Here is a 24,669-nt window from a genome sequence, read left to right as displayed (position 1 = left end):
CAAGTCAATGTGTTTGTTGATAGAGTTCTGGTTGGAATGCCATGCTTCTAGGAATTCTCGTGCGTGTCTCTGTTTGGCTTGTCCTAGGATGGATGTGTTGTCCCAGTCGAAGTGGTGTCTGTCCTTATCCGTATGTAAGGATACTAGTGAGAAAGGGTCATGTCGTTTTGTGGCTAGTTGATGTTCATGTATCCTGGTGGCTAGTTTTCTGCCTGTTTGTCCAATGTAGTGTTTGTTACAGTCCTTGCACAGTATTTTGTAAATGGCATTAGTTTTGCTTGTTGTCTGTATAGGGTCTTTCAAGTTTATTAGCTGCTGTTTTAGTGTGTTGGTGAGCTTGTGGGCTACCATGATGCTGGGTACACTTTGACTGGGACAACACATCTAACCTAGGACAAGTCAAACAGAGACATGCACGAGAATTCCTAGAAGCATGGCATTCCAACAGGAACTCTATCAACATGCACATTGACTTGGACCCGATTTACCATTCCCCAAGGAAAGGAACAGGAAATGACATCACCATAGTAAATGACATCACCACAGGAAATGACATTGCCAACCCAAAGAAACCCAAACATATAAATAGAAAACAATGCTTCGTCCGGAGGCTCACTGAAGATGTTACCTAATATGGTGATGAAATGTCCGAACATGAACCTTACAGCTCAGCGAGCAAACCTATACTTGTTTTTCAGGCCAACGACCACAGGCGATCCCTGCACTGACTGTTTTCCTTCCCCCTTCAAACAGTTACCTAGCTTTCTTCGTACCTAGGAGTAACTACTTCCCTGTAACTCTTAGCTATCACAGTGTCCCGAATGATCTGAAGTTCATTCAGCTTCCACTACAGTTCCTTAACGCGGTCTTGGAGGAGCTAGAGTTGGGTGCGTTTTCTGCATGTGTACTTGGGTGGGACACTAATGGCGTACTTCACCTCAAACATCATGCAGGAGGAACATTCCTCTCCCTGCACTGCCATCCCCGCTAGTCCCCTTATCAGAATGTGAAAAAGAAGAGAAGCTTACCTGATGTGTCCCTGGTGTTTCAGGTTAGAGGAGGTGGTTGGGTGGGAGACCCTACAAAGGTAGGGTCTCGGGTTTAGAAAGCAATCACGTATATAGCTGGAGGGAAATAAAATTCCCATCAAGCCAGGAGATCAACCCTGATTCAATGGAGAATGCAGGAGGGCATGCCAGGAGCAGCATCAAGTATGCCTAAAAATTCGGTGTTAACCTGGTGAAGCTACCAAACAGGGCTACCTGCATGCCAAACAGCATAAACAGCAAGTGATAGACAGAGCTAAGTGATCCCACCACCAATGGATCAGATCTAAGCTCTGCATTCCTTCCACATTCAGTTGTGAATGGTTGTGGACAGTTAAACAACTCACTAGAAGAGGAGGCTCCACAAATATCCCCATCCTCAATGATGGAGGAGCCCAGCACATCAGTGCAAATGATAAGGCTGATACATTCGCAACAATCTTCGGTCATAAGTGCTGACTGGTTTATCCATCTTTGGCTCCTGCAGTGGTCACCAGGGTCACGGATACCAGTCTCCAGCCAATTCGATTCACTCTACGTGATATAAAGGAACAGCTGGAGGCACTGGGTACTGTAAAGTTAATGGGCCCTGATAACATTTTGGCAATATTACTGAAGACATGCTCTAGAACTTGTCGCTCCCCTTGCCAAGCTCTTCCAGTACAGTTACACACTGGCATCTACCCGACAATGTGGAAAATTGTCCAGGTATGTCCTGCACACAAAAAGCAGGACAAATCTCACTGACCCAATTACTGCCTCATCAGTTACTCTCATCATCAGTAAAGTGATGTAAGGTGTCATCAACAGTGCTATCAAGCAGCAATAACCTGCTCAGTGATGTCCAGTTTGGTTTTCGCCAGGGCCACTCAGCTCCCGATCTCAAAGCGTCAGATGATAGACTATGCCACATTGGCAAACTCTTTCAAAATGTGTAACAAATAGGAAATTGAGAGCACAACCAAAATGATGCATTGGGCAGAATGCAAGTTAGGAATACAAATACAAATACTTTGACGCTGGCACAAGTTTTGGAAATGTGCAATCAACAAATATTATATCTGTATTATTTATCATGGTGCTACATTGCAAAGGAACAGAAGCCAGCTCAGACCAAGATACACACATCAATCATAGAAGAGAAGACAGTGAGAAAGAAAACTCTGACAATGATTATGGTGTGGGTGTTAATGATCAGTCATTTGAGCAGCCATTTCTGGATGATTTATCAACTGACCAATAACTTGATTCCTGATTCCCCAGTGTCTGTCCACGTAGAAGGCACATGTCAGGAATTTGATGGAATATTTTCCACTTGCCTGAATGGATGCACCTTCAAAAACACTCCAACCTGACATTATCCAGGACAAGGCAACTTGCTTTATTGGCACCCCAACCATTCCCTTCAAAATTCACTCCATTCATCATTGACACACACAATAACAATAGTGTGTTACGCCTACAAGATGCATTACATCAACTCAACAGAGCCCTTTCAGTAACACTTTATGAACCCACTTTGAAAGATGAGAGTAGTAGATACATGGGATTATCACCCCTCCATATCACTAGCCATCTTGACTTGGAGCTATCTTATCATTCCTTCATTGTTTCTGGGACAGCATCCTGGACATGCCTTCCTAACAATTGTAGGCACCCCTACATCCCAGGAGCTGTTGTGCTTCAAAGAGGCAGTTCACTACCACTTTCTTCAGGGCAATCTGGGATGGGCAAAACTGCTGGCTTAGCCAATAATGCCAACATCCCATAAACAAATTGAAAAAATCCTCATAAAGGTTTGTATCACCCTTATGATGAAGAGTGGACTGATGAGTGTTACTTCATTTGTTGGCTTGGATATATAATTTGTTGCCTTTTGTAGAGAAAACATAGCTTGGCAACTTTCCACTTGTTGAGAAGATGCTTTTAATATAGCTGGATTGGAAGCATTTAGCTGAAGGTGTGTCTTAGAATGGAGCACAAGTAGGATATTATTGGAGTCTGTAGCCTTTGTTGTATGTCCTCTAATATGCTGTGCTATTTCTTGATGGGATGTGGAGTGAATTGAAATCTCTGATGATGGTGATGATGGGACTTTAGGATAAAGCCACACTGAATAATCAACTCAGCACACTTCTAGATTAAGATGTTTGCAAATGCACCAGCCTTGTCTTTAGTACTTAGTTGCTAGACTCCCCCATCATTGAGGATGGAGATTTTCATGGATCTGTTACCTCCACTTGTAGTGATTGTAACAGGGTCAGTCAGGTGGAGCTCATAGAATATGAGTTCCCTGATAGGGTCTGTTAATTGTGGTTGAAGCAGGGAACCCTGGCTGACAGATATAAACGGAAATGTCAAGGATTCTGTTCAGCCTGAGAGCTGGCTCTGAGGAGGCTGGATGATTGTCAAGGACTCTCCACATGTAAATAAAGGGTGACTTGGAGATGGGATACTGGCCTTTATGGAGCTATTTCATCTCCCACTAATAGTTTAATTTTCTATCACCAGGCATAACCTTGTGGCAGTAGTGCAGTGTTGTAATCAGATCCACTGGTTGTGGCATTGCTTAACTCTGTCTATAGCACAGTGCTTCACCTATTTGGCATTTAAACAGTAGAATACACTGTGGTATAGTCTTAATGCATTGGTTCCTTCTTTTTAGTCAGGCACAGTCCATCTCTGGCTTTACGGTAATGGCAGAATGAAGGATATGCTGGACTAAGATTTTCTCTTTGCTATTCCCTGTCTCCATGGGAAGATTGATTTTTTTGAAAGAAAATTCTGGTACTGTTGTTTCAGTGCTCAGATTTTCAGAAAAAAGTTCTGGGTGTAATTAATCCTTAGGTTTAAAGTCTTCCACTTGGAATCTGTTCTATTAAACTTAATGTGTAGACAGTTGAAAATTCAAGGCTTTGCTGTACGTTCTTGGGTGACATTTTATTTATACAGCATTTGGGTTCATTCCTGTATAATTTCCAATCAGATTGTGCCCGTATTGTGTTGGCAGTTTCTCATATTAAAATATTGGAAGAACAAAAAAAGCCGAAGTTTGAAGAGCCCAATTAATTAATTGAAAAGCTGAATGGGACTAGTCCTGATTTAAGAGCTATAAACAATAACAGAGGTGAACTTTCTCTTACTATACAATTTCTAATCTGCGTTATTCTGACCTCCTTTGTCAGTGCCTTTGCTTTGTACTTCACTTCAAGCCGGGTTACATTAGCGTATTTGCATTTATGATTCACGCTGTCAAATGTGTCTTCAGCAGGAGGCTGTCGAGGTAATCCATTGTCAGAAAAAAATGGTCAGTTAGTTAACCTGTACCATTGTCTCGAGTCTCCTATTGGAATGGTGTTGGTGGAGGTATGGAAGCAGTATGACGCCCTGCTCCTCAATCGGGGATTGTGCATAACAAAGTGTCATGCGAGGGTGAAAGTACATTTTTGTAAAAAATAAGGACAATATATCTGGCAATCTGCAATTTGCCTGCTGTGTTCAAACCCACTCCTTACAAAAAGACTTTGTTGGTAACCATGAAAAGGGGACAGAAATTCATTTTATTCAACCAGCCCACTCTTGACAGCTGGAATCACTCTTAGAAGAATTCTGCTTCTCTGCCTTGACTCAAAGTATTCTGGAAAATTCTGATGTCTCTGCATTAACAGGAAAGGCAGTAAGCTGGTCGGAAGCAAGAAGAAAATGGGCACTCACTTTTGTGACTTTTTTGATCTGTAAACCTTTAATAAAAAATGCAAAGTTTTGTTTTAAAATGTCTAAACTAAATGGAGCAACTATGGGGGCTATGCGGGTGGCGTTGGGGGAAAGATTAGTTAAACTTTCCAGAAAAACAGCTTTTCTAATATTTTATTCCTTCAAATATTGCCTGATTGCCTTTGGAAATTTTTTTTTTGCTTAAAGATTCAAGGTTGTATTGCTTGATTTCAAATGTAATTAAAATATTAATCCACTAAAGAAAAGAAAATTAGGAGTTAAATCATCATTTAAGATCAAATGCCTAAATTTAAAAAGTGATCTGAAGCTGCTGAAATGAAATGAAGAAAACCTGACTGCAAATTGACAAAGTTTAATTGTTACTTTTTAACATACTGTCTCACCCCTTGTAATTTCCAACAATAATATCTCCTTTCCCATTTCTTCTCAGGTAAACGGTTACAAGAATGGATCTGTGTCATCTTGTGTGTCTGTTTGGTGGTAATCAACTTCTTTTTCCTGATGCTGCATTTTTCTATGGATCACTTTTCCAAATTAATAGTAGCCATTTGTAAGTATTGTGTAGAAAATGTTGATGTTATGTTGCACACTAATCATTTGAAGGAATCATTACTATTGGTGAATTGCATGCCATAGTGTTAATCTGTGCTGGTTTTGAAAGGATGAAGAGCAGGGTTATACTTGCTGCTGTATAAATTGCAGTGAGAGCTGCATCATGTTGTGTATCAGCAGTATTACAAGCTGCAATTTCTGTGAGATTAGTGTTTGTATTTTATTTCTAGTTGGACTGTCTGCAAAATTGTGATCATTTTTCTCTAGTAATCAGTACTCTCGTGACTTCAACCAGTTACCGTAGAGATGGTTTGCCCTTTTAAGATTCTAATTGATAAAGAGTGATCTGACACCATCTCATATAATGTAAGATTCTTTTATTCAGAATATAACCAAGCATAAAGAAGAAATGCCTTTTAAACCTTTTCAATTCTGTCTTCCAGGTTTTTGTTGTCGCATCTAGCCTTACTATTTATCAAAAACAAACATTGCTGGAAAAACTCAACAGTGGACAGAAATCTGTGGACAAAACTTTAATTTTGAGGAAGGGTCACTGGATGTGAAATGTTAACTCTGATTTCTAGGCACAGATGTTGCCAGACCTGTGCTTTTCCAGCAATTTCTGTTTTTGTTTTTGTTTCTGATTTCCAGCCTCTGCAGTTCTTTTGGTTTTTACTTACCATTTGTCACTTTCCTTTTCCCATCCACAATCCAATATGACCCCACTCTTCATTGAATCAGGAAACATTCTAGTTTCTTCTTATAACTTTGACTAAATCAGGACCGCTCCACGAAAACCATGATTTCCTGAGTGTTTGTGCAACCATAACCAGTTGGAATAAGTGACAGTGCTTGAGGTGATTTGGCTTGGTACTAAATTATGAATCATTTACAGTGTCTGATGCATTGAACCATTTTAAGACTTTGTGATTTTTATTAGAATCCAGAAACCTAAAGACAATCAATCTGGAAGAATATTGAAAAAATTGCACCATTATGATATTGAGAGTCAAAAATGGTGTTCAGGTGCAACGCAAACAGAAAAGTGTATGAAGTGTTTGTGCAGTTGAGTGGATGATGCATTTAATATTTTAATTGTTGTGTTCAGTTATTGAAATTTAGTATTTATTTATTTGATGAAAACCTGCAGTGACACAGTAAAAATAAAATGTGGCCTTTACATACTGGAAATTTGATTTGGGTTGTTTTTGTGCTGTTTCACTTCAATGCAATTCCCTTAATGAATGTAACTTTTGTCCCATGCAGTACAGTCTCTCGTCAGTCCCTCATCATTCATTCACTCTGCTCTCTGTTCCAGTGCAAATTAAATTAGATTTGTCCTGTACCTGTAAAGTTTGGAAAATCAGGACAGTTAGCTGGATAACTGCTTCCAGGCATTTGCTGATCCTGGTATGCAGTCTGAACCCAATAATTCTACAATTGGTTGAAACTGAAGTTATTCAGCAATGTTTGGGGATGCCCCGTCCATAGAATGTGAGCGAAAGCTTGCTGAGTGTCTGTGTCCAGCATTGTGCTGATTCTGCATGCAGCATTGTAAAAGGTAATTGTAGAAAATGTCTTGTGGTTTGAAACTTGTTTGAGTTCATGGTGTGAATGGAGCACTGTATTCTCAGGTACTTGTGAGCCAGGTGATTTCTCGTCCTGAGATAAATTTTGTAATCCAGAACTTGAAACCGCATTGACTTTTATTCTGAGGTACTATATTACAGGAATCATCCAGGCACTAGCTCTGTTAAGCTAAGTAATTAAAAAATAAATAATTGTTTCATAATTAGGCTGTCCTTTCACATAATAAAATGTACGGATCAAACTTTATTGTTTTTTTAGCTGATGCTATGTAATGGTTAAAAAATGCAGTCTTTCTGTTTAGTGCCACAAGTCCTTTCCTCTGTTTCCTTTTACTGCCCTGAGTCCTAGGAACAAACCGATTCCCTACTCTTATTGACCATGATTTCTTCACAACCTCCAGCTCTTCCCAGTTTCTTCCCGAGGCCTCCCTATGGAGCACAGCCAGCCAGCAGCAGCTCTTCCTTGATCTGTACTCTAGCCCTGAAATAAAATTGCTTTTGGAATGAGCTGCCATCACGCACACATCTCTAGGACTCAGCGAGGAGTCTATTCTCATAGAAAGAGCAAAATGATTAAAGCATTTATATAAAAAAAATCCCCAACTGAATAAAATACAGATGGCAGAAATGGAATTTCCTTCAGGACATAGTTACACACGTGAAAACACATGAGATAGTCAAGTCATGACCAGTCCTACATGTAAATACGTTTTTGTATTCAGCAGTGCCTGCAGGATATCTATCCTTTTGCGTACTGGGAAATTACACTGCGACAGGGAAAACGACATTTACAGTAACTGCAGTGATGGGGGTAGTTTGGTGGCGGTTATAAAGGCACAATCCTGAGAACAATCCTTGTGATCTGAAGCAATGGCTGCCCTTATTGGGGACACTTACAAAATGCCACTCTGTGGAGTAAATGAATTCGCTGTAATTAAACCACATCACAACATTGTGGGGAAAAACGTCCCCAGGTGGGGGTTACTAAACTGCCGTCATGGCATCCAGATCCTGATTTTATGTAGCTTCTGAATGAATGCTCAATTGCCACTTGCCTAAAGCCAACAGTGTCCCATTTTAAATTCAAGATGGAGATCCGATTATGGCATCATGCTCTATTTCTGATTTTGGCTGAAAGGTTTTCCCATTACACTGAAGAGAATTGATCTCTCCAGAGAAGTGAAGAGACTCCAAACAGTTACTTTTATTTTACATGTCTATATTGGCTAAGAAGAACATGAGCATTTCTCTGGGCCCCGCAAGCATTGTTTTGGCCTTGAATAAGGAGCATCACAATTTGTTTCCTTTTGCAGTATGCTGCTGCCGGATTTTGTGTACTTGTAAAGTCATGAAAGGTAGTTTAGTGGATCCATGCCTGCAGAGAATTTATTCAAATTGGGCAAAGTAATTTCAGAGCGAATCTTTAATAGGTATCAGCATGGGAAAAAGTTCCTAATTTCTGTCTGGCCATGATTTGAACTCGGGTAGTAAAGGCAGAGTGTTCAGCTGTGTTGTTATTTCAAGCCTTTGAAGTTTTTGGAGATTTTAGTGATTTTAAAGGGAATAGCATTTTCTTCCAGACAAAGCTACAAAACATATAATGGTATTGGCCATTGGATTTATTAAATGCAGTAACATTGAAGAAAAGAACCCGGATTGTACAACACTTTATTTCTAATAAGAGAGAAATAAGCAAGCTGGACACACATTTTCCCTCCACCCTGATGTTATTAGTCTTCATTCAGTAGCAAGAACTAACCCCTCCAGAATCACTGACTTGAGTTCTGTTCTGTTGAGTACATCCTGCCATTTTGTTTCCCCTTGGCTGATGTCTTCTCAAGACCACAATGAGCATGTTTGATACAGAGTTGAACCTGCCTTGCAATTGGTGCACTCAATGGCCAGGAGTATCAAGAATTTGAATTTAATACTACATTTATGAGCTGTCACAAGCGTTAATTTTCCATAAAGGGAACTGAACAACTTGCTTCCTTAAACAGAACTAGTTACCTAATCCAAACTTCCACATTTAGTGATGCTGAAGTCTTGAAGTTAGGAAGTTCTTTAACATGTATACCTATATAAAAGGTTTTAATAGTTGTGGTGTTTTGATTTTTAGAAATCCCTAGCTGGAGGATATCTATCAAGATAAGTCATAAATGTAATAAACTGCAACACACTTTAGGGCCTAGTGTGAATTTAGGGCCTAGCAAATGAACGCAAAAGAACTGGTGGCCTGAAGTGCATCTACTTTAATGCAAGGAGTATAGTGTGTAAAGCAGATGAACTTAGGGCTTGGATTGGTGCCTGGGAGTATGACGTTATTGCAGTCACAGAGACTTGGTTGAAGGAAGGGCATGATTGGCAACTGTATGTTCAAGGATATAAATGCTTCAGACAGGACAGGGAGGGAAGGAAGTAAAAAGGAGGCGGGGGGAAGGTGGAGTTGCATTGCTGGTTAGGGATGATATCACGGCTGTGTTAAAGGAGGACACTATGGAGCGCTTGGGAAATGAAGCATTATGGGTGGAGCTGAGAAATAAGGGTGCAGTTACTTTGTTGGAGTTGTATTACAGGCCTTCCAACAGTGAGCGTGAGGTAGAAGAACAAATAGGTAAACAGATTATGGAAAGATGTAGAGGTAGTGGTGATGGGAGATTTTAATTTTCTCAACATTGACTAGGATACACTTAGCATCAGAGGTCTGGATGGGGTAGAATTTGTAAGAAGCATCCAGGAGAGTTTTCTAGAGCAGTATGTCAATAGTCCAATGAGGGAAGCAGCCATATTGGACCTGGTACTGGGGAATGAGCCAGGCCAGGTGGTCGAAATTGCAGTGGGGGATTACTTTGGGAACAGTGACCACAATTCTGTAAGTTTTAGAATAGTCGAAGCCAAAGATGAGAGTGGTCCTAAGGAAAGAGTACTAAACTGGGCCAAGGCCAATTCTATCAAAATTAGGCAGGAGCTGGGAAATGTAGATTGGACATAGCTATTTGAAGGGAAGTCCACATTTGATATGTGGGACGCTTTCAAAGATAGGTTAACGGTAGTGCAGGATAGGCATGCCCATTGAAGGCAAAGGATAGGAAAGGCAAGAGTCATGAACCGTGGATGACAGGAGAAATCATACAACTAGTCAAGAGAAAAAGGGAAGCGTACATAAGGTTCAGGCAGCTAAGAACTGAATGGGCCGTGGAGGAATATTGGAAGAGTAGGGCCAGTCTTAAACGAGGAATCAAGTGGGCTAAAAGGGGTCATGAAATAGCTTAAGCAAGCAGAATTAAGGAGAATCCCAAAACATTTTATTCTTATACAAGAAGCAAGAGGGTAACTAGAGAAAGGATTGGTCCACTAAAGGATAATGAAGGAAGGCTGTGTGTCGAATCGGAGAGAATGGGTGAGATTCTGAATGATTATTTTGCATCAGTGTTCACCGAGGAGAGGAACATGATGAATGTTGAGATTAGAGATAGAAGTTTGATGAGTCTGGATCACGTTGACATAAGTAGGGAAGATGTGTTGGGTAGGCTAGATGTTATTAAGGTGGACAAATCCCCAGGATCAGATGCGATCTATCCCAGGTTGCTGAAAGAGACGAGAGAGGAAATAGCTGGGGCCCTGACAGATATCTTTGTGGCATCCTTAAATACAGGTGAGGTACCGGAGGACTGGAAAATTGCTCATGTTGTCCCCCTTTACAAGAAGGTTAGTAGGGATATTCTGGGTAACTACAGACCAGTGAGCCTGATGTCAGTGGTGGCAAAGTTGCTGGAGAGGTACTGAAGGATAGGATCTATTTATATTTAGAAAAGAATGGGCTTATCAGTGATAGGCAACATGGTTTTGTGCAGGAGAGATCGTGCCTTACCAACCTAATGTAGTTCTTTAAGGAAGTGACCAAGTTGATAGATGAAGGAAGAGCTGTAGATGTCATATACATGGACTTTAGTAAAGTATTTGATAAGGTTCCCCATGGTAAACTAATAGAGAAAGTGAAGTCACATGGTATGTAGGGTATTCTAGCTAGGTGGATAAAGAACTGGTTGGGCAACAGGAGACAGAGTGTAGTAGTTGAAGGGTGTTTCTCAAAATGGAGAAAGGTGACCAGTGGTGTTCCACAGGGACCAGTGCTGGGGTCACTGTTGTTTGTGATATACATAAATGACCTGGAAGAGGGCATTCTTGATATGATCAGCAAGTTTGCAGATGACACGAAGATTGGTGGAGTGGCAGAAAGCATAAGGGACTGTCAAAGAATGCAGGAGAATATTGATAGAGTGGAGAGTGGGTGGAAAAGTGGCAGATGGAGTTCAATCCAGACAAATATGAGGTGATGCATTTAGGCAAGTCTAATTCTAGAGCGAATTTTACTGTAAAAGGAAGAGCCTTGGGAAAAGTTGATGTGTAGAGAAATCTGGGAGTGCAGGTCCATTGTACCCTGAAGGTATGCTTGCCTTCATTGGATGGGATATTGAGTACAAGAGCTGACAGGTCATGTTAAAATTGTACAAGCCATTGGTTTGGCCGCATTTAGGATACTGTGTACATTTCTGGTCATCACATTACCAAAAGGATGTGGACGCTTTGGAGAAAGTGCAGAGAAGGTTTATCAGGATGTTGCCTGGTATGGAAGGTGCTAGCTATGAAGAGAGGTTGAGTTAGTTAGGTTTGTTATCATTAGAAAAAAGGAGATTGAAGGGGAACCTTATTGAGGTTTACAAAATCATGATGGTATAGACAGGGTAGATAGAGATAAGCTTTTTCCCAGGGTGAAGGATTCAATAACGAGAGGTCACGCGTTCAAAGTGAGGTGAAAAGTTTAAGGGGAATACACATGGCAAGTACTTTACACAGAGGGTGGTGGGTGTCTGGAATGCGTTGTCAGCAGAGGTGGTAGAAGCAGGCACGGTAGATTCATTTAAGATGCATCTGGACAGATGCATGAGTTGGTGGGGAGCAGAGGAATAACAGATACTTAGGAATTGGGTGACAGGTTTAGACAGTAGATTTGGATCGGCTCAGGCTTGGAGGGCCGAAGGGCCTGTTCCTGGGCTGTAAATTTTCTTTGTTCTTTGTTTTTTGAATTCTTGCCTCAGCTTTACAGATTTGGGTAGAGTTCTCCATCCAGCTTTGTAGATGATACCAAGTTTGGAAGCATATTAGGTGGGAGCAGTTCACTTGAGGAAGTACTGTAAAAACTAACTAATTGTGTGGGTAAAACAGTATCAGATAGTTAATGCGAGGAAGTGAGAGGCCATTCACTTTAGATCTGAGAAAGTCATGTTGGATATTTTCCCAATGGTAAATGGCTAGAGATGGAAATTTCTCATTTGTGAACTCTAGAGTTAATCTTCTTCTGGAAAACGGATAGCAAAATGGACTGTGGGCAGCAGGCCAGTTATGAGAGGAGCACCAACCAGTTAAGGCTGGTAGCTTGCCTCTCAGACTTTCCAGATTTGAGTGGCAGCAGCCTTAGAAGTACCAATGATAAAAGTGTCCTCTACCAAGACTGCAGGGTGGAGCTGCCTTGGAAAGTGGAATAAGCTTTCAGTTAGTGTAGAGTCACTTGAGGCCTCAGAACTGTGAGGTTGGCCATTGTCTTTATGGTGCAGGGGGTTCTATCCATAGTCCACAGAGCACCTGTTAAGGAAGGCGCCCGCTCCATCTGGGAGTCCACTGGATGGCCAAAGTTTACCCAGCTGTCACCTTCTCAGATTGTGAAGGCCCATCCTGCCACCTGTGAGGGAGGGATGTGGTCTGTTGCTAGTGTATTGGTTAGATTAATTAGCTAGGGGAAAGTGAGGACTGCAGATGCTGGAGATCAGAGCTGAAAATGTGTTGCTGGAAAAGCGCAGCATGTCAGGCAGCATCCAAGGGGCAGGAGAATTGATGTTTCGGGCATGAGCCCTTCTTCAGGAATGAGGAAAGTGTGTCCAGCAGGCTAAGATAAAAGGTAGGGAGGAGGGACTTGGGGGAGGGGCGTTGGAAATGAGATAGGTGGAAGGAGGTCAAGGTGAGGGTGATAGGCTGGAGTGGGGGTGGGGGCGGAGAGGTCAGGAAGAAGATTGCAGGTTAGGAAGGCGGTGCTGAGTTCGAGGGATTTGACTGAGACAAGGTGGGGGGAGGGGAAATGAGGAAACTGGAGAAATCCGAGTTCATCCCTTGTGGTTGGAGGGATGCTGAGCGGAATATGAGGTACTCTTCCTCCAACCATCATGTTGCTATGGTCTGGTGATGGAGGAGTCTAAGGACCTGCATGTCCTTGGTGGAGTGGGAGGGGGAGTTGAAGTGTTGAGCCACGGGGTGGTTGGGTTGGTTGGTCCGGGTGTCCCAGAGGTGTTCTGATTAGATTAGATTACTTACAGTGTGGAAACAGGCCCTCCGGCCCAACAAGTCCACACCGCCCTGCCGAAGCGTAACCCACCCATACCCCTACATTTACATCTACCCCTTACCTAACACTACGGGCAATTTAGCATGGCCAATTCACCTGACCTGCACATCTTTGGACTGTGGGAGGAAACCGGAGCACCCGGAGGAAACCCACGCAGACACGGGGAGAACGTGCAAACTCCACACAGTCAGTCGCCTGAGGCGGGAATTGAACCCAGGTCTCCGGCGCTGCGAGGCAGCAGTGCTAACCACTGTGCCACCGTGCCGCCCACTGAAATGTTCTCTGAAATGTTTCGCAAGTAGGCGGCCTGTCTCCCCAATATAGAGGCCACATCGGATGCTGCCTACCTTTCCATTCCCACAGACTGGAACATTCCAATCGAGAAAGTGTCAATATGAGGTATACCTCCCAGACTGTCTTCCAGGGGCTGATAAAATCCCAGGTGTTGCGAAAGAACAAAACCCAGCATCTGGTATTATAACTTGGTCGAGACCAGTAATGTCTGTGTATATTGTTTAGACACAGTTTTTTATAAAGGTTACATTTAGAGGGATGGCAGTGAAGGCAGTGCAATGTTCCTCTTGCAACATGTTTGAGGTCAGGGATGCCATGGACGTCCCTGCTGATTACACTTGCAGGAAGTGCACCCATCTCCAGCTCCTCCAAGACCGTGTTAGGGAAATGGAGCTGGAGTTGGATGAACTTAGGATCATTTGGGAGGCAGAGGGGGTCATAGATCGGAGCTTTAGGGAAGTAGTAACTCCAAAGATTGCAGACAGATGGGTGAAAGTGAGGGGGACTGAGAGGAGGCAGCCAGTGCAGGGACCCCCTGCAGCCGTTCCCCTCGAGAACAAGCATACCGTTTTGGATACTTGTAGGGGGGACGACTTACCAGGGGTAAGCAATGGGGCTCAGGCCTCTGGCACAGAGCCTGTCCCCATTGCTCAGAAGGGAAGGGTGGAGAAGAGCAGAGCAATAGTAATTGGGGACTCGATAGTTTGGGGCACGGATAGGCGGTTTTTGTGGGGGCGAGAGAGACTTACGTTTGGTATGTTGCCTCCCAGGTGCAAGGGTACGTGACGTCTCTGATCGTGTTTTCCAGGTCCTTAAGGGGGAGGGGGAGCAGCCCGAAGTCGTGGTCCACATTGGCACCAACGACATAGGTAGGAGGAGGGCTGAGGATGTTAGGCAGGCTTTTAGGGAGCTAGGTTGGAAGCTCAGAGTTAGAACAAACAGAGTTGTTGTCTCTGTTTTGTTACCCGTGCCACGTGATAGAGAGTCGAGGAATAGGGAGAGAGAACAGTTAAATGCGTGACTACAGGGATGGTGCAAGAGGGAGGGATTCCGGTATCTGGATAACTAGGGTTCTTTCTGGGAAGGGTGGGACTTCTATAAACAGGATGGTCTACACCTGAACCTGAGGGGCACCAGTATCCTTGGCGGGAGGTTTGCTAGTGCTCTTGGGGGGGGTTTAAACTAACTCTGCAGGGGCATGGGAACCTAGACTGTAGTTTTAGGGTGCAGGACCTGGAGTGTAGGGAGGTTAGGAACATGACATCAATCTCAAAGGAGGGTGCCTGTAAACAGGAAAGTGGCTTGAAGTGGGTATACTTCAATGCAAGAAGTATACGAAATAAGGTAGGTGAACTTGCAGCGTGGGTTGGTACCTGGGATTTCGATGTTGTGGCTATTACGGAGACATGGGTAGAACAGGGACAGGAATGGCTGTTGCAGGTTCCAGGTTTAAATGTTTTAGTAGGGTCAGAGATGGGGGTAAAAGAGGGGGAGGTGTGGCATTGCTTGTCGAAGATAGGATTACAGCGGTGGAAAGGACGATGGATGAAGACTCGCCGTCTGAGGTAGTTTGGGCTGAGGTTAGGAATAGGAAAGGTGCAGCCACCCTGTTAGGAGTTTTTTTTACAGGCCTCCTAATAGTCCTAGAAACGTAGAAGAAAGGATTGCGAGGATGATTCAGGAGAAGAGTGAAAGTAATAAGGTGGTTGTTATGGGGTCTTTAACTTTCCTGATATTGATTGGGAAAGCTATAGCTCAAGTTCGTTAGATGGGTCGGTGTTTGTCCAATGTATGCAGGAGGGTTTCCTGACACAATATGTAGAAAGGCCAACAAGAGGTGAGGCCATACTGGATTTTGTTCTGGGTAACGAACCAGGCCAGGTGTTAGAATTAGAGGTAGGTGAGCACTTTGGGGACAGTGACCACATTTCGGTGATTTTTACTCTCGTGATGGAGAGGGATAAGTGTGCACTGCAGGGCAAGAGTTATAGCTGGGGGCAGGGAAATTATGATGCGGTGAGGCATGACTTAGGATGCGTGGCTTGGAAAAGTAGGCTTCAAGGCAAGGGCGTAATTGATATGTGGAGCTTGTTCAAGGAGCAACTATTGAGTGTCCTCGATAAGTATGTACCTGTAAGGCAGGGAGGAAAGGGTCGTGTGAGGGAGCCGTGGTTTAATAAGGAATTGGAATCACTTGTTAAAGGGAAGAGGGCGGCCTATGTAAAGATGAGGCGTGAAGGTTCAATAGGAGCGATTGAGTGTTATAAGGTAGCCAGGAAGGATCTGAAGAGAGAGCTAAGAGCAGCAAGGAGGGGCATGAAAAGTCCTTACTTGGTAGGATTAGGGAAAACCCAAAGGCTTTCTATAGGTATATCAGGAATAAAAGAATGACTAGGGTAGGAATAGGTCCAGTCAAGGATAGTAGTGGGAAGTTGTGTGTGGAGGCTGAAGAGATTGGGGAGATAATGAATGAATACTTTTCGTCAGTATTCACTCAGGAGCAGGACATTGTTGCCGATGTGAATACTGAGTCACAAGTAATTAGAATGGACGGCTTTGAGGTATGTAGGGAAGAGGTGTTGGAAATTCTGGAAAGGGTGAAAATAGATAAGTCCCCTGGGCCTGATGGCATTTATCCTTGGATTCTCTGGGAAGCAAGGGAGGAGATTGCAGAGCCATTGGCCTTGATTTTTATGTCCTTGTTGTCTACAGGAATAGTGCCAGAAGACTGGAGGATAGCAAATGTGGTTCCCTTGTTCAAGAAGGGGAGTAGGGATAACCCTAGTAACTATAGGCCGGTGAGTCTCACTTCTGTTGTGGGCAAAGTTTTAGAGAGAATTGTAAGGGATAGGATTTATGAACATCTGGATAGGAATAATGTGATCAAGGATAGTCAGCATGGTTTTGTGAAGGGCAGGTCGTGCCTCACAAACCTTATTGAATTCTTCGAGAAAGTGACTAAGGAGGTGAACGAGGGGAAAGCAGTAGATGTGGTGTATATGGAATTTAGTAAGGCGTTTGATAAGATTCCCCATGGTAGGCTACTGCATAAAATATGGAGGTATGGCATTGAGGGTGAGTTGGTGGTTTGGATTAGGAATTGGCTGGCTGGAAGAAGACAGAGGGTAGTAGTTGATGGTAAAGGTTCATCTTGGAGTGCAGTTACTAGCGGTGTTCTGCAAGGATCTGTTTTGGGACCATTGCTGTTTGTCATTTTTATAAATGACCGTATGAGGAAAGGCTGAGGCACTTGGGGCTGTTTTCATTGGAGAAAAGAAGGTTTAGGGGTGACTTGATAGAGGTGTACAAGATGATTAGGGGTTTAGATAGGGTTGACCATGAGAACCTTTTTCCACGTATGGAGTCGGCTATTACGAGGGGGCATAGCTTTAAATTAAGGGGTGGTAGGTATAGGACAGATGTTAGGGGTAGATTCTTTACTCAGCGAGTCATGAGTTCATGGAATCCCGTGCCAGTAGCAGTGGTGGACTCTCCCTCTTTATGGGCATTTAAACGGGCATTGGATAGGCATATGGAGGATAGTGGGCTAGTGTAGGTTAGGTGGGCTTGGATCGGCACAACATCGAGGGCCAAAGGGCCTGTACTGTGCTGTATTCTTCTATGTTCAATGTTCTATATTGTTTTGGAAATCCAAAATCCCAGCTTTCTACTCAAGTAATGAAACCACAGGGTTTTTTTTATTTAAAACCTTTGTTTCTTTCGATATTAAATTCAATAGCACGAGAAAAGCATGACTGCTAATGACTGTATACCTGCTAATAACCATATGTTATCAAAGATTCCATTGATATAAACATATTAAAAATACAGTGAGCTCAGTTACTCATATTTTGAACAAAGCTTCCTAACTTTCCCAACTCATTTGATTTATGCCCTTGGACAACTCAAGTCAGATAGTCATCTGAAATTGGAGGATTAACCACATGTAGAGTCATACAGCATGGAAACAGACCCTTCGGTCCAACCAGTCGAAGGCAAACGTAATCCCAAACTAAACTAGTCCCAGCTGCCTGCTCCTGGCCCATATCCCTCCAAACCTGTCCTATTCATGTAACCATCCAAATGTCTTTTAAACATTGTAGTTGTACCCACATCTACCACTTCCTCAGGAAGTTCGTTCCCCACCTGAACCAACCTCTGAGTGAAAAAAGTGTTCTTCATATGTTTTTTTTAAGCCTTTGTCCTCTCACCTTAAAAGTGTGCCCCCTGGACTTGAAATTCCACATCCTCGGGAAAAGACAACTACCATTAACTGTATCTATACCCCACATTATTTTATAAACTTCTATCAGGTCGCCTGTCAACCACCTACACCCTACTGAAAAAAGCCCCAGTCTACCCAGCCTTTCTTTGTAACTCAAACATACCATACCCAGCATTTGGGAGAAAGTGAGGACTGCAGATGCTGGAGATTAGAGTCAAAGGTGTGGTGCTGGAAAAGCACAGCAGGTCAGGCAGCATCCGAGGAGCAGGAGAATTGATGTTTTGGGCATAAGCCCTTTATGCCAGAAACATTGAAATCTCCTGATACCCAACATTTGGTCAAGTATGGTTCCAAAGATTTGTATAAAGGTTGAAATTTCTTCAGCATACCCAAGCAATGTATGTCCACCAAGACTAAACCTTCAAACCACGTTCAATAATCCTACAGTTGCAGACTCCAACTCCACACAGGTGCTGCTCACATCTTTAATGTAGCAATCTCAGCTCAGAACCCCCCTGGTTCGAACATCCTTTAAGTCTGATTTCTTGCATCTAGGAACTTTCTCTCCCTTTTTCTTTTCAGATTGCCCATCCCAGAAATTCGATTTACTCTGAATCTGTTCTTCAGTTTCAAAACTGTTGAACCGCTTTATCGAATTTAGCTTGCAAAAGATGTTCTCTGCATCCAGCTTGTTCAAATATTCACTGTTTAAAAAAAAGCAGCATTAACAAGAATCTCATTGCTAATTTCTTCTTTATACTTTTTTAATTTAAATATTGCATTTCTTCCAGGCAGCTTAGTCAAATCATAAAACCCCTATAGTGTAGAAACAAGTCATTTTCCCCAATAAGTCCACACCAACTCTCTGAAGAATATCCCATTCACACCCATTCCCCGACCTTATTACTCTATATTTTCCCTGACTAATGCACCTAACCTACACATCCCTAAACACTATAGGCAATTTAGCATGGCCAATCCCCACCTAAATTGCACATCTTTGGGTTGTGGGAAAAAACCAGAGCAACCGAAGGAAACTCTCACAGACACTGGGAGAATGTGGAAGCTCCACACAGACAGTCACTCAAGGCTGATCAGTTGCTGGAATCAAGTTGCTTTTATCATGAATCATTTTCCAGAGAAACCTGTTTCTCAAAGAGATCATCACCCAAGTATAAAGTATCGGGTAAGGGTTATTCAACCTGAAACATTAACTCTGATTTTTCTCCACAGATGCTGCCAGACCTGCTGAGCTTTTCCATTAGTTTCTGTTTTGGTTTCTGATTTGCATATCTGCAGTACTCTCGGTTTTTACTTTTAGCTCACAGCTATTGCACTTCAGTTAAAATGTCATACTTGTGAAACTTAAGGAGCCAATGACAAGGTGTTCTTCAGTGAAAGAAACAGGAATTTTTAAAATTTTGTGATAAAACTTCATGAGGTATTATCATGTGGGAATTTGGAATTCTTGAAGGAGATCTAAACGTATTCGTGGTTAGGTTCTGTGAAGGTAATTTTTCTTTAAAGGATTTATTTGAAACTGTGTACAGTGAAGACACATTTTTCAAGAGGCATGCTACTTAATTGTGCAGCAGAATTCCTGAGGAGGTAATTGTTGGCATGTTTATAAAGTTGAATCTCTTGTTACAAAAAAACCCAGACTGGATGCCACTATTGGTTCGAGTTCAGAATCAGCTTTTAGTTCAGAAGAATTGTATTTTCAGTTCAGAGGAATGTTTTTACCCAGTAGAACGTACATTAGTTTATGAAATCTTTATGTTGTGAGGGTTTATCTAAACATTTATAGGCTATTTGACCGGAAAAGTGGTTTTGGCCAACAGAACTGGAATGAAATTTCTAGGCCTTTGGAATAGGGAAAGAATCAGCGTCATCAGAACCAGACAAAGATCCCTTGGCCATTAAAACTGGAATCGGTCAATTACGTAAGAAATTAAAGTTCAGATAGGTATAATATTTCATTGGGATTGAGTAAACAGCAAAACAATGCTTCAACCTGTTTCCCATCAACATCTATCTCTATGACTGTGCCAATGTTGCAAGATGATCAATGATCCCTTTTTCACACACTTCAGCTGCCGTTGAGTTTGAATGCAGAAACTCAAGTCAGTTGTTGGAACATATCAGAAACTTCATTGCATGGTATAGTTTTTCATATTTCAATTTTCTTAAACGTTGCAATCTTGTCATTCAGTAGACAGTTGTATTGTCACTTGTATTGATAAGTTCAATATATTTAAAGTATCAACGAGGTATACAAGTTTAGATATGAATAATTAGTTACAGAGATTTTTAACTTGTGCAGGGCCATGTGCAGAAAGAAAGGCCTTCATACAACTAAGAAACTCTTCCCATGAGTCAGCTGAAAGATACATAACATAATTCGGTGTATGATATCGTGACTCACTGGGGTAGTGTACTGGAAATCAAACTCCACTCCTGGAGTCATTGTCAATCAAACTATCCAAAGTCCTCACTTTACTTGCATGGTGAAACCAGGTTAAACTGAAACACTCACCAGGTTTCTATCCTGAAAAATAAAGCAACTATTCATTGCAAACAGATTGTTTTTAACCAATAACTAGAAAATAATACAAATTACTAACTTATAAATCTACATAACCTATTTTCTGCTCCTTTTTAAAGAAAGATTTAATTCACAGATGAACGGACACACAGAGACATGACAAGACACATTATTACATTTGTGGATGAAGTGAAAAAGGACAGTGAATTGCTATTCTGGTATTATGTTCGGTTACAGATGTCGAAGTGATGTATTTTGTCAGTTCCCTTTCAGTTCCTTTTGACTCTGAGGAGGACACAAGGTTATGAATATATCAATTCTCAATCCTTCATTCACGGCCAAGGATTTTTCCTTTAACTGTCTCCAAAGGTGTTTTTTTTTTTTTTGCTCCTTTTCCCTTTCAAGAATGAAGTTTACAGAGACAGAGAGTAGCTAGCTGCTTTAATGTTCTTTTGCTTATCTTCTCATAGAAGGGAAAGAGGGAGTTTTTTTTATTTTCATAAACTAGATGTTTCTGCAGTTCTGTTCAAATATCAAGCTGCAGCCACTTGTCCAATCAAGATGTGGTTACTATGTTGTGTACTTCTGAACACACACACACACACACACACACACACAACTGGTTCTGGTTGAAAAACCAATCAGTGATCTATCAGGAGGAGAAACTGCTCGAACACAGCTCAGCTTCAATCTTGAGAGCATTTCCACCTGGACCACGCAGCTTTATCACTGTAGGCCCATAACTTGTATTTCTTTACCCATGGTAAATAATCTGATAAAATAACATTGCTCCTGTATCAAACTTAAAATTAATGAGATGTCTATTGATATAAACAGATCCTGTCAAATGTGAGTTAGTTGGATCACCAGTTTCCCTAGAGATTGCATTTGTATCTTTTCTAATGCATTAACATCTTTGTACCAGTAGCCATTTGACATTTTGCTGACGTTTCACTCTGCTGTAGCTATTTGTCGTCTTGAAGTGATCTACAGTTTAAATTTTTTAGTTTATAGTTTTATAGTATTATTTTTTTTAAAAATAAGCACCGCTTGTGCTTGAGTGTTTGTTGGTCCACAGTGGTGTCACTGTCCTTTGGAATCTGCTGGCTGGCTTACTTTTTGCATTGACTTGCTATATGTATCTTTAGTGGTTTTTATAACTTATACACTGGATAGATTTAGTTGGTTCCAGTGATAAGATTATTCTTTTACTCCCAGGATTTCACTGCAATTCTTCCTGCTGTTTTGTGAGTGTAATCAATTATTTTTTGATTGTAACAAATCTGACAAAAACTCATTAGTCAATCCAAAAGCAGTTCTACCTGTTAGAAATTCTAGCATTCCAAAGTTCCATCAATTTTGCAATTTTGCATCAATATATCAAGTCCATTAATGAAATTATCCATGGATTCCCAGGGTTGTTAAACTCTTCTGTGAGTGGGCGGCACGGTGGCACAGTGGTTAGCACTGCTGCCTCACAACGCCAGAGACTTGGATTCAATTCCCGCCTCAGGCAACTGTCTGTGTGGAGTTTGCACATTCTTCCCTTGTCAGTGTAGGTTTCCTCCGGGTGCTCCGGTTTCCTCCCACAGTCCAAAAATGTGCAAGTTAGGTGAATTGGCCATGCTAAATTGCCCGTAGTGTTAGGTGAAGGGATAAATGTAGGGGAATGGGTCTGGGTGGGTTGCTGTTTGGATGGTCGGTGTGGACTTGTTGGGCTGAAGGGCCTATTTCCACACTGTAAGTAATCTAATCTAAATCATGCAATTTAATAGTTTTATTTATTCTCAGATTGAAGTAATTTTCAAAGGTTAGTACAACTTCATCAAAAGTACCTTTGTCTTCTTTTATGTAATAACAAGGAGGCATCAGCTGTAGGCCCCATTGAATACAATTCTATATTCAGTTGCTCAGCTTGTGATATAGCATGTAACTTGGAAGCATTTCTGGACTGAAGGGTGTGTTTCTGTGCTGTACATCCCTATGACTCTAAATCTTTTCTCTAAAATGTCCATTCTTGTGTTCTACTTGGCTCATTTCTGAAATTTAAATCTGGCAAGCAGTACTATTTTTCTAGCCTTTCCTTTTAATGTGGTTATTTATTTTTCATACTTCGAAGCTTTCTAATTTTGCAGCATCTTGATACTGCTTCTAATCTTTGCTTTATATGCTTTTAATCTTTCAGTGTACCAATGTTGCTTTAATCTCTTTCATAAGTAGAATTGTATTTCTTGATTGTAATGATGTTGTTTTATTTTCCTTGTCTTAAAGGAAACTTTTAAATTGCATTGTGTAGCAATGCTGATTCAAATTCCTCTTTAAGTTTTAATCTTTGCTATATTATGATATTTTATCTCTGTGTTGTTTGTTGGAGCTGTCCCCCTAATTTTTACAGAAAAAATGCCGGCTTCTCACATTCCACCAACATGCAGGTTTCCCACCTTCTGAGAGCAAAATCAGGTTTTTCCACCCTTTTGCAGCAAAGTGATTGATTCTCTACTTTTCAAAGTCTGATAAAACATTGCCTGTCCTTTTCTATGACTTTCTCAAATAAAGCCTGCTTCCTATGAACTGAATAAATTCTTTTCATCCAAACCATGTATTAAATTATAGATTTCTCACTATTATTGAAATCTCAGTAAAGTTCATACTATCCCCTTTGGTAAGACTTTCTCTGTTTAGTCTCTTTAATTGCCCTGACCTTGCCTAATTCCATCTTGTGGTGTTGTCAGTATTGTATCCCCTGGTTAAAGTATTTCTGTGGCCCCTGATCTCTCTACTGTCGCCTTGCTTCATGGAGTCTGCTTACTTTGATGACAGCACTTGTAAGCAGTAAATTGTCTTTTTTTAACTTCCTGTCTTGTCAGCCCATTCTGCACTGTCTTCCCCTTGTCCAACAAGAAATCTTTCTCATGAAACTGCGATGTTTATTCGCTTGAAAACAAAAAAATGCTGGAGATCACAGCGGATCAGGCAGCATCCATGGAGAGAAAGCAAACTCATGTTTCATGTCAAGATGACTCTTCATCAGAGTTGAAGTTAGCTTGGTCTCTCTCCATGGATGCTGCCTGACCCACTGTGACCTCCAGCATTTGTTGTTTTCAGTACAGATTTCAGCGTCTGCTGTAATTTTCTCATACATTATTGTTATTTACTTCTTAGCTGACCCTCTAATTGGGACTGTTCCTACAGGTTCTCACTTCCCAGTGGAATCTGTAACTTCCAGGTGTTACTAACTTCTTGCTAACTCTATTCTTTGCACTTCTTACCAAGTCTGAAGTAAAAGGATTCATCATCAAATACTCTTTCTCCCTGGTCGAGCATTCTGTAATTTATCTGCAGTCTCTCTGTGAGTAGGCCTTGTATCCATAAAGTCATTAAAGCTGTGAATATTCAGGACCACGCTTGGGTTCACTGGAATTCTCACCTTTGTTAACCTTGAGGCCTTAAGCAACAATGCCCATCTCTGTTACCACTCTGAGTGTGTTGTGATGCAAACCACTATCAACGTAGAGTTGGGATAGTTTGCTGCCATCAAGTGAGTCTTAACATAAAGAGGCTCTTGTCTGAACAAGACGTGGTTTATTTCATGGTGACAATAAAAGTTTAACATTCGGTGCAATTTTCAGGTGCTTTGTGTCACATGAACACTGGTGAAAACAATTGGGGAAGTAGTGAAAATGACAAAATCAAACTTCCTATTTTCTTATGAGGATTTAAACAGCGAATTCTGACTTTTGCCACTGAGTGATGACACACCTTATTTCACTGTCAGCTGATCTCCCCTCTTATCCATTCTCTCTGCTTTACTCCAAGAAACTAGATGGCCCAAATTCTCCACATGAAGATTGAGCAATTACCTGCTGGAAGCAGCATCTTGCCTATTGCTACTGGGGGGCTCCCAGACCATCATTCTTCACCACAACACCCTGGCATGCTCCATGGAAACTGTCTTCCATGTAAGTGGGCACTGCCAACCCAGCATCGCCCCCATATCATCATGGCTGCTTTTGGACCAATTTGCCCATGACTTTAGCCTGTCATGTCTACATTTTGGAGCTCAGGTACACTTAAGGCTTGGATACTTCTTGGGTCACTTTGCGTACAGGGATAAACGCGAATCTCGTGCATTTACAGAGGACTGACCATGTTGGTTTTAGCTTAACTTACAGCTCAGTCACTTTGCACTCACCTGCAGGCTGCCAGGCTTTCTGGCTTGCATTGCTTTTAAGCACATAAAGCTCTAAAGTCCCAACTTACACGTTGCCAGCCTCTGCGGTTTACAT

General features: G+C 41.8%; 1 protein-coding gene across 2 annotated transcripts in view; it reads left to right on the top strand.

The window, feature by feature from the left end:
• Nucleotides 1–24,669, top strand: part of LOC140496479 (plasmanylethanolamine desaturase 1) — a 144,796-nt gene that overhangs the window by 29,604 nt on the left and 90,523 nt on the right. Inside the window, exon 2 of one of the 2 annotated variants that reach the window (XM_072596254.1) lies at nucleotides 5,212–5,331. The exons of the other annotated variant lie outside the window; for it this stretch is intronic. Within the exon in view, the coding sequence (XP_072452355.1) occupies nucleotides 5,212–5,331 (120 nt within the window). The remainder of the gene's footprint in view (nucleotides 1–5,211; nucleotides 5,332–24,669) is intronic. 2 annotated transcript variants of the gene reach the window in all.

Source organism: Chiloscyllium punctatum, chromosome 26 (genome assembly GCF_047496795.1).
Source record: "Chiloscyllium punctatum isolate Juve2018m chromosome 26, sChiPun1.3, whole genome shotgun sequence".
NCBI classification, from domain to species: domain Eukaryota; kingdom Metazoa; phylum Chordata; class Chondrichthyes; order Orectolobiformes; family Hemiscylliidae; genus Chiloscyllium; species Chiloscyllium punctatum.
This window is presented reverse-complemented; position numbering and strand designations above follow the sequence as displayed.